We start from the raw sequence: 10482 nt of genomic DNA, 5'->3' as shown, positions 1-10482 counted from the left end.
AAAAAAGTCATCATCTTCCTCGCGTTGTCCCGGCATTTTGCCACGGCTCATGGGAGCCTGGGGTCCGCTTGGCAACTAATCCCAGTAATTGGCGTGGGCACTAGATTTTATGAAAGCGACTGCCATCTGACCTTTAGTCCGGTTTCCTCACGATGTTTTACTTCACCGAAAAGCGACTGGTAAATATCAAATGATATTTCGTACATAAGTTCCGAAAAACTCATTGGTACGAGCCAGGGTTCGAACCCGCGACCTCCGGATTGACTATTACAAATAAAAGTATGGAAAAGAAAAAGCAAAACTCTTACCAACTAATTTATTCAACTTCATTACGACTATGTTCCAGCAAATATCTCGTAACCCGTTCCACTTTGCTTTCCACATCTCTCAAGACTACCTCATCCAGTTCCATAGCTCTTTTATACAGGGCATAAGTCCCCCTCGTAGATCTCTGTAGCTTCCTGACACTGTCAACCAGGTCTGTCAAGTTGGGTTTCGCTTCGAGAAACTTGATGTCCTCGTTTGACAGTATGCTGTAGTTGATTCGGATTTTGTCAGAGTTCTTTGTCAATTTTAGTTGTCTGAAATGTAACAAGAATAAGAATTAATGTATCAATCAATACATATTATAAAACAAAGTCCCCTGCCGCGTCTGTCTGTCAGTATATTCGAAATAAACTCAAAAACTACTGTATGGATTTTCCTGCGGTTTTCACCTATTAATAGAGTGATTCTTGAGGAAGGTTTTGGTGTATAATTTGTAAAGGTTTTGTGTGAATTCGTTGAACTACCCGTGCGAAGCCGGGGCAGGTTGCTAGTTGATAATAATTAGGAATACACTACATGCACAAGAGGTGTCCGGCAAGCATCAAACTAGGCTGAGCCTGTATCTTGGGACTTCTCCTTTACAGCCAAAAGATGAGACTTACAATTCAGCATCATGTAGAATGCCTCGTCTGTTCTGAACCTCTTTTTTCCATTGATTCTTCTCATTCTGCAACTGTGTGTAGTACCTGTAAATATAAGTGCTGTAGCTAATCTATCCGTTGGCGAATTCGCATCTGCGAGGCCCTTTTAAATCCCCGATGCAAAAAGAGGGGTGTTATATGAATAAAAATCCGAAATAAAACTCTTTTATTATATCGGCAGGGTGTTCATCCACACACCCTAGAAAATGGTCGCGTACTGTGCGGTTTAAGAGGAATTTCCTCCCGCGGACGCTCCGGCTGTGGAATGAGCTCCCTTCCGAGGTTTTCCCGAGGGTCTACGATATGGGGTTCTTCAAAAAAGGAGTGTACAGGTTTTTAAAAAAAGGTCGGCAACGCGCATGTAACACCTCTGGAGTTGCAGGCGTCCATAGGCTACGGTGACTGCTTACCATCAGGCGGCCCGTATGCTTGTTTGCCACCTATGTGGTATTAAAAAAAATATATATATTTTTTTATATGTTTGACGCCAATCCGTGGCATTGTAGCTCTCAAACGCTTGGACCGATTTTGATGCGTTTTTTTTTACGTGAAAGCGAGTTTCCCTGCGGTGGTTCTAATCTATGTTTGATAGAAATCGATCCAACAGTTTGAAGAGTATCAGCTTTTTTCCAAAATGATGTAAGGCATTGTTGGCATAAAATTGTTTTTTTTTTTGGCATATAGCGCAGAAGTATCAGCTCTTTTCCAAAATGATGTAAGGCATTGTTGGCATAAAATTGTTTTTTTTTGGCATATAGCGCAGATTTTTAAAATTTTTAATTTAATAATTATTTTTCAATGTGTATTCCCAAGGTAATAAAAAGCGGCTGCTCCCCTTAAGTGCGTAGCCGTGGGCGATGGCTTCGCCCACACCTAGCTTCGCTGCTACTGACATTTTGTCCTCTAGACCAGACTAAATTATGATCATGTATAGCTATGGTTAATATACATCAAATTGTATAATAATATTTTCCATAATATCAATATCCAAGGAGGAAAATGGGAACTATATAGTGAACATTCCCTTTTTGCGTCAATTGAAGGGCTTATGTAGTTGGTAGTAATCAGACAGCCTATAGAGCTAATGCTTGTCAGAAACTATAGAACAGGAGTCACCAATTAGTCTCTTCAGGGGCCAGGTTCTTCAAATAAAATGACCATCACGGTCCGTTTCTTCTTGAGTTTATTCAATAAGCAAAAAAATTAAATAGGTTGGCGGTCCTAATGCGGTTCGCGATCCGCCATTTGGTGACCCCTGCTATAAAGTAACTAGAAGTTTGACTAGAACTCAAAAATGACCCCACGTGTATTGAGCCACAAGCAGTACTGTGTTCATGTTGTCAACGTCAATAGTAACACAGAAAACTAAATTCATTACGAACTCATTCATTATGATTGAGCATGATAATGACTGGGGACACCCAGTCATAAGGGAGCCAGTGAGGAAGCGCTTTATCCTTCAGTCCTTTACTTGTAATCCAAGACTCAAGTATGTATTTTTAGTAAGAACACTAATAGTATTTCAGAATGAATTATGCTTCTGCTAGTTATTACTAAAATAAATTGAAAACTTACTGATTTAAGTACTCCTCGTCCACTTCTCCATCTTCGGTATCATTAGCATCAATATGCATAATCGGTTCAGGCACTAAAACCAAGTAAAACCTTAAAATCATTTGTTGGAATCACGATCACTTTCGACACTCAAAATATGTTATTAAAGTACGTTACACTAGTAAATACTGCGCAAATATATCTCGTATTATTCGTTAACTCAATAATAGAAGCTTATTATGGTAAAACATGTATAACTAATATCGTGAAATTATAGTTTAATTCGTCGTCAATACCAATGCTTCGACGCTCGAAGAAACTGGATCGACGCCGTCGGCGCGGCAGCGAATCCGCGGAATTCTCTGCGTTACAATTCTCCACATTGTTTTCTGTCAATGCATTCATATTGTAATTGTTTATTTTAATTTCACCACTGAATAAAATAATTGATAAATCTAAACTATGTTCGTTGTCGTTTTGAAGTTCAAACAATGTTTGACAATGATGACAGATGACAGTTGCAATAGCGAGTGTTGCTAGTTAAACAAAAATATTTACCCTAAAGTTAAATTTATTATACTTGGTCAACCAGATCTTGACAGTAGAAAAAGGCGGCAAATTTGAAAAATGTAGGCGCAAAGAGATATCGTCCCATAGAAAATTTGAATTTCGCGCCTTTTTTTACTGACAAGATTTGGTTGACCAGCTATAGCTCTAAAATCGAAGTTTGTATCTTTCTCTGTCACTCTACTCTCTTTGAAAGCCAAAACAGACGGGCGTACAGGACTGCAACATTAGTCCGGTCACAACATAATATCAATGTAGCTTTTAAACTTCTTATCATAATTAGCATCCGGTCCTTATCAAATAAAAATAGGTATATAGCTGGCATTAATCATCATGTTCATGTTTTAACTCACAGATTTTAATAGGTATTAAAAGTCCTTGTACTACACACAGTAATATTTCCAGTCCTTAAATGTTACGACCTTCATTTATACGGCGCAGACATAGCAAAACATAAAAAAAAACAAGCAGGTTGAGAGTAGAAATTAGAAAATAAAAAAAAATATACACTAAACCTACAGCCATATTCGACGTCGTGACGCGTAGCGCAACGTGTTCGCCGCGAGCACGCAACTTCGCTCCCATTCCAGTATGACAGTACGCAGCGAATTCGTTGCGCGCTCGCCTCGCTTTCAACTTTCAACTCGCTCGCAAATCGCTAGTGTGGACCCGCTCAACGCAGGAAATCAGAACCATAGAGTAATTAGAACTTGTACCTAATATTTAAAGCTTCACGTTATCACACAATATTATAAGAAAGACTTGTTAACGGTGCCAGCGGTGGCGTTCACATATCTGATCCCAGGGGGCAATACGCAAGGACACAACTCGCAAGGCGTTCGGGGGGAATTTGTGTGATTTATAACAATAACGACCTTTGTTATACGAATAAGATATTATATTGTAGGCTTTCGGCTTTCTGAGATATTATAATTTTTTCCTTATTCAAGCGTTTAATAATATTAAAAGTAGGTATAGTTTCAGCTAAAACATTTAGGTACATAGGGTGCATTGGAGTAAATCCGAAGACGGGGTAATTTTGAAAATGGCAAATAGGTATTACTAAACTAGAAACACTTCATACTTTAGCAACACTTATGCCACTGCAACGCTTACATGGCATCTTGCGTACCTACTGTTGCTACACAGTAGAAAGCTTTTCTGGTTTAGTAGTTATAATGCCATTTTCAAAATTACCCCGTCTTCGGATTTACCCCAATCCACCCTATTTACATAAAACATAATTATATACAGTGGTAGGTACTACCACACTACTAAACTAAATTTAGTTTAGTTTGTAAAACTTCTACTCGCTTTAAATTCTTTGTAGAGTGACAGAAAAATGCCAGCAATTTGCGAAATTCGGTTTTCGCGGTAGCTCCTCAGGTGTAGAATATAAAAGCACGTAATGAACTGAAGTTTTAATGAGCGCTAAAACCTTGAGATCCCTGAAAGCCCTAAGTAGGGTTATCAACTTTTGAAAGCTTCTATTTTAGTGGGTTTAAATACAAAATTGTCTTGATCGTTTAAAAATCTGTTGCTGTTATTTTTGCCCTGAATCACGATCTTTCTCGATGCTGACTAACAGTGTACCTAGTCATACGTACAAATTCCTAATTAATTATGATGGTAAATAGTGCACACAAGAAACAAAGTGGAACGATTAAGTTAGGTATATCTAAATATTATTGAGGGATCGGTGGTTTCGGAAATCCTTTGGAGGCCTATGTCCGGCAGTGGATGCTTTCGGCTGACATGCTAAAATAACATCAGAATAATTTTATCAGCGCATTGCCCAAATGCTCCCAGGTGTGCCGGTGCGACAGCCCTGCGTAGACATGTATAGACGTAGGGCTGTTCGCAATTACGCCTTCATTGGAGGAAAAGAGAAAGATTTTGCGAATTTCTGTTTTCGCGATAACCCCTCTGAATATTAGGTACATACCGCTATTACAGACACCCCGAAACCGTTAACAAAAATGTTACGGCATAAGCCCTTTGCAGACTTGCAGGTAGCATAGAGTACATAAAGTAATAGAAAGTCCACTCTGATTAAGGGCGCTATCACACTGGCGATTTGCAAGCTTGCCTCGCTTTCAACTCGCTTGCAAATCGCTATTCTGATAGCGCCCTAAATATGACTTGGATCTATGGGACCTAAATCAGATTTTTAAGACTGTATTGCATAGCCTGGGGGCCTAGCCAAGATAACTATCCTTTGCTCCATAACGAATGAAACTCCTCTCTAATAATATGTAGGAGAGATAGAGAGACATTAGCGTTTCGTTCGGTAGGTACTGCGCAAACGATTGTCATTTTCCCTCTGTTAATATGTGTAGTTAGAAGATTATATTTAACGTTTATTTAGATTTTAGAGGTTTTCATAGCCGTGTGCGATTTTCTTAGCGGAGGAACTAAAGATAATGACAAAGCGCATAAAATGTATTGTGAAATTTCGTTGGACTACATTTTATAGTATTTTAATTTGTCCCATAGCCGCCAGGGCTTTGTCACTGCCACACTATACATGTTGATGTTAGGCAATACAGTGCGAATCAATACAATTTTATCCAGTGGGTGTAGCTACATATTTACCTATTAACTAACAGTTTATATTATAATATTCACTTAAGCTGTAGGGGCATAACTCGATGACAACTTTTTTTACAAAGTAAAAGTAATCTTATTTTCGGAAGCATAGAAAAGTCTCTTAGGTATTATAATTATATTATCGCATTATAAAAATCTTATTCAATTTATAAAGATCTTAGGCATGGGCATACTTAAGTGAGTAAAATAATGGAGATTTGGAGATACACTTAGTTAACAGCTTTTGTGTTGTTTTATTTATTATTTTTAAGGAGGAAACTAGGACAGACATTTAAGTAATACATTGATATTCACTGGCAAGAAGCTGGCTTTTCACTTGTCTATAGTTGCCAAATACTCTTTGCTTTGAGCTTGGCATAGGCTATAAAAGATATTAGCTATTTGGCAAGAGTCCAGCCATTCAAATCAGGGTTGACCGCTTATATCGCTGGAAGGTCAGAAAAATATCCCTTAAATTGATAAGGTGACCTTTACAGTTGACATTTTGTTTTGTAAGTCTAATTTGTCTACGAAAAACAAATATTTATATTAGTTAACACGTAGTTACGATTGTCAGGACCACCCCACACTAGCGTCTTTTGAGCGTCGGCGTCTAGTCAGAGCAATGGAAAATTGCGTCGCTGCTCGCTGCGCAGTTGCGCCAACGTTGCGTCGAACAACACTCTGAGTTGACTAGACGCCGACGCTCGGTAAACGCTACGTGCTGGTGGACGATGACACTGAGTTTGTTGCGTACAATAAAGTGTTTACTAGGTTAACAAGTTAGATAGATAGATAGATCAAGGAAAGTCACATACTAGTATACAATTCAAACAAATTAAATTGTTAAAATAATATATGTCATATTTATAGTTTAATTAAGTATCTATTTGTCAGATTACAATTTAGTTTACAGATGTTGGTTGTTCCCTGTGAGGACGGAAGGTGTGTCCTTAGTCCTAGATTAATTTTATTATTGCAACAAAATTACAGCTACATAGTATACGCTACATAGTGTATGTATGTCTGTATGTACCTACACTTTATTGTACATAAGACAGGTTAAAATACAATGAAACAAAGGAGAACTTATCCCTATAGGGGATCTCTTCCAGTAAACCTTTGAGCAATTGAGAAATCGTACGAGTATGTTTGTTTATTTGTGTTTTTTTAATAATGACGCAGTTTTGAACGAAAAACTCCATAATTGGGTTAGTTTAAAATACACTGTTAAAGCATGTTCACTCTGTGCGTAACAACTCTGTGACAGTCTGCGTTAGTACTTTATAATTGCCCTAGCTAGGCCCTTTAGTGGCTGCCCATGGGCTGCCCTTTCGCGTAGGCACACTAGGTACCACCTCAATTGCGTTCTAAACCAATTATTTTACGACCTTAATCATTTATGAGTGCTGTAGCTCAAACTTCACATGACATGTTTTATAAAATACTAGCGACCCGCCCCGGCTTCGCACGGATTAACAAATTATACATAAACCTTCCTCTTGAATCACTCTATCTATTAAAAATACCGCATCAAAATCCGTTGCGTAGTTCTAAAGATATAAGCATACATACAGACAGGCAGACAGCGGGAAGCGACTTTGTTTTATACTATGTACTATAAAAGCCTTATTTGCCTTTGTTTAACAAAGTGTGACGCAAAATGTAGCGTAAAAAATATCTTTTGATTGTCATACTTTTGCGATGTCACCAGGAAAGAGCCTAGAGCTCTATTTTCCGTATGATTGCTGTCATAACTTGACATAAAATAATTAACAGTTTATTTATGTTGCAGGAGCTAGTTGTAAGCCACAATGATCGACCCCAGCTCGTCGGAAGAGGACAGTGAGGACGAACACAAGAAGCATCAGTCCACCAACAAATTACAGCCTGGTAAGGTTTCACTTGTCGTGTCGTGTCGTATCTAATGTATGTCGTTACTACTAGGGGGCTATTCATAAATTACCATTTCAGATTGAGGGGGGGGGGGGCTTAGCTATAATTTGAGGTATATTTTACAAAAAAATATTGAACGGTATTGTATCTGGAGAAGCCCAAACTTGGTATGTTTTGAAAATTATTCTTATATAATTAAAAAAAAATTACTGAAATGTAATGATGTGATATATTTTTAGAATCGGCTCAGAAAGCTCTTTCGTTTAATACCACACACGATAGGTTTCTAAACATTTTTTTAAAAATTACATACAAAAAAAAAGATGACGTCATAACTCCCCTCGTTTTTAGGGTTCCGTACCCAAAGGGTAAAAACGGGACCCTCTTACTAAGACTCCGCTGTTCGTCCGTCCGTCTGTCACCAGGCTGTATCTCACGAACCGTGACAGTTGAAAATTTCACAGATGATGTATTTCTGTTGCCGCTATAACAACAAATACTAAAAAAAGAATAAAATAAAGATTTAAGTGGGGCTCCCATACAACAAACGTGATTTTTGACCGAAGTTAAGCAACGTCGGGCGGGGTCAGTACTTGGATGGGTGACCGTTTTTTTGCTTGTTTTACCCTCCGTGCGCGAGTCCGACTCGCACTTAGCCGGTTTTTTTTATTTTTATTTAAGTTGTTGGTGCTTCGGGTCAAATTGTTTCAGATGTCCTAAAGATCAATCGTACCGATTTTCATACCTTTAACACCATTTACAGCGTTTTTTCGTGAACCGCCAGTGCTACAAAAACCGGTCAAGTGCGAGTCGGACTCGCGTTCCAAGGGTTCCTCACTCTGACTCACGCTTGACTGCACATTTCTAATAGGTTTTCCTGTCATGTATAGGTAAAGAACCATTTTGTGTATTGTTTCAAAATTGTGGGGGGAGAATGGTCATTTTTTGCCTATTTTCTTGAATATAGCAGTTATTCAAGAAAATAGGCAAAAAATGACCATTCTCCCCCCACAATTTTGAAACAATACACTATTTATCCTAAAATTATAAAAAAAAATATATTTGAGATTCTTACAATGAGCTCTTTCATTTGATATGTAACACGACACGATATAGTTTGAAAAACTTTATTTTTTAATTTTCTCATTTACCCCCCAAAAATGGCCATTTAAAATTCATTTGTTTACGTTTCACGTCCATCTTCGGGTCACAAACTTACATATGTGTGCCAAATTTCAACTTAATTGGTCCAGTCGTTTCGAAGAAAATAGGCTGTGACAGACGGACGGACAGACAGACAGACAGACGCACGAGTGATCCTATTAGGGTTCCGTTTTTTCTTTTTGAGGCACGGAACCCTAAAAAGTAATGAACAGGGGTCTTACCATGATATCCTTATTGCGATTCTGCTTAGGACCTAAACTGAATCGGAACGGTCCATGTGGTCTAATTCCCTAAATGTCCAGTCTGTCCGTTAGGTCTAATTCCCAAAATGTCTATTCTTCGAAGGTCTAATTACCCTAATGTCAAATATGTCCATTTTGTCCATTTCTCCTAGCGTCCAGTGTTTCGGATAAGCCTTATTCCACTTATGTCCATTCCGCGAATGTCCGATTTTTACATGCACAGTTGCCATCAGACATCAGAGCGTTAAATTGTGAAAATAGCATGGTTAGATATTTATTAAAACTTGGTTTTGTTCACAGTGGCTCCACCTGGATCGTTGGCAAGCGGGCGGCCCTCGGTCCGCGGCAAGCCGGAGCTACCCCGCGGGTCTACAGCCGGTCTACAGGGTAACATTACATTATATTTATTGAATAGTTCTACCATTTAACACATTTAGTGCCGAAAACCCGACTATCGGGTATTTTATGATTTGTTTCCCAGGCCGGATGACCCGATAGTCGGGATCGTGGTACTACAGCTTTATATGACGACATTTTTGTGGCCTGGCGCGGATGTCTTGTTTGGCTGGGTGGCAATGAATGTGTTAAGAGAAGCGTAAATCCAGGATATTAGGGGACAATATAATATGACAGAAGTTACCTAAACTAATACGGAGACTATAAGTACCATCACTGTTAACTGAGAGTTCGTAATCCTTATTACAAAAGGCATAAGGTCCACCGATGGACCCTTAAGAGTGTGCTATTTGTACTAAGACATAAAAGTCGCGATCACAAACAGAAACCTCGTTAATACTTATCTATTGCGGCTCAACGGTTCCCAAAGTTTCCGGTAACTTTTCAATCAAATCCTACATTTAACCAGCCCACAGTTTAATCCTTCAACTTCCTCAATTTCCTGGACTTTTAAGTTCATTCTTAAGTACAGAAAGTCATAAGCTACACGATTATTCCATTGAGATACGCTTTTACGGTTGACTGGACTGTTTCTGATACTTTTCGAGCTTTGAATTGTAGTCGCTTACAGAGAGCACGAGCGTAGCGAGTGAATCTAATTTAGAATCTTGAGCGTAGTAAGGGACTCAAAAGCGCACGAGATGTAAATAACTTTGATCTCGTGTAGTTCACAAAACTTTTCACCTCAGCAGTGAGAACATATTAGAGAACCCGAAAAATGTATTCCTTCTTCATCACTTACCTCTATTCACTCATGTTTTCTTAAGATATACTAACAATTAAGTTGAATTACCACAATCAAACACAAAAACAAAACGTAGTAAATTTCAGTTAAATAGGTAATATATGGAAACAACTACCATCAATTGATTGACACTTCAATCGACAACTTTTTTTTGTAAAAAAAAACATTGTAAGATACGGTCCGAATTGCGGATACTTACTATTTGTAAACTATAGTAGAGATTCTTAAAACTATAATTATTTATTTTACGTGATATTCTGTGTATTTTTTTAGTTCATTATTTTAATCGTACAATAAATAA

At 38.2% G+C, this 10482-nt stretch overlaps 1 protein-coding gene across 1 annotated transcript; it reads right to left on the bottom strand.

The window, feature by feature from the left end:
* Window positions 1-302: 302 nt before the first annotated feature.
* Window positions 303-2968, bottom strand: LOC134658348 (uncharacterized). Its single transcript, XM_063513977.1, has 4 exons — window positions 2819-2968; window positions 2544-2616; window positions 930-1013; window positions 303-581 (listed from the first exon to the last, which is right to left on the bottom strand). Exons 1-4 carry the CDS (start codon window positions 2925-2927, stop codon window positions 317-319), a joined length of 531 nt encoding a protein of 176 aa, XP_063370047.1. The 5' UTR covers window positions 2928-2968; the 3' UTR covers window positions 303-316.
* Between the last annotated feature and the right edge of the window lie 7514 nt (window positions 2969-10482).

The sequence above is a fragment of the Cydia amplana genome, chromosome 22 (assembly GCF_948474715.1).
Source record: "Cydia amplana chromosome 22, ilCydAmpl1.1, whole genome shotgun sequence".
In the NCBI taxonomy this organism is placed as follows: Eukaryota; Metazoa; Arthropoda; class Insecta; order Lepidoptera; family Tortricidae; genus Cydia; species Cydia amplana.
This window is presented reverse-complemented; position numbering and strand designations above follow the sequence as displayed.

Coding starts and splice junctions, on each gene's coding strand:
- LOC134658348 (XM_063513977.1), bottom strand. CDS start 2,927: ATGAATGCATTGACAGAAAACAATGTGGAGAATTGTAACGCAGAGAAT. Junction 2,617..2,818: donor CTTCGAGCGTCGAAGCATTG/GTATTGACGACG, acceptor ACTTGGTTTTAG/TGCCTGAACCGATTATGCAT. Junction 1,014..2,543: donor GACGAGGAGTACTTAAATCA/GTAAGTTTTCAA, acceptor TTATATTTACAG/GTACTACACACAGTTGCAGA.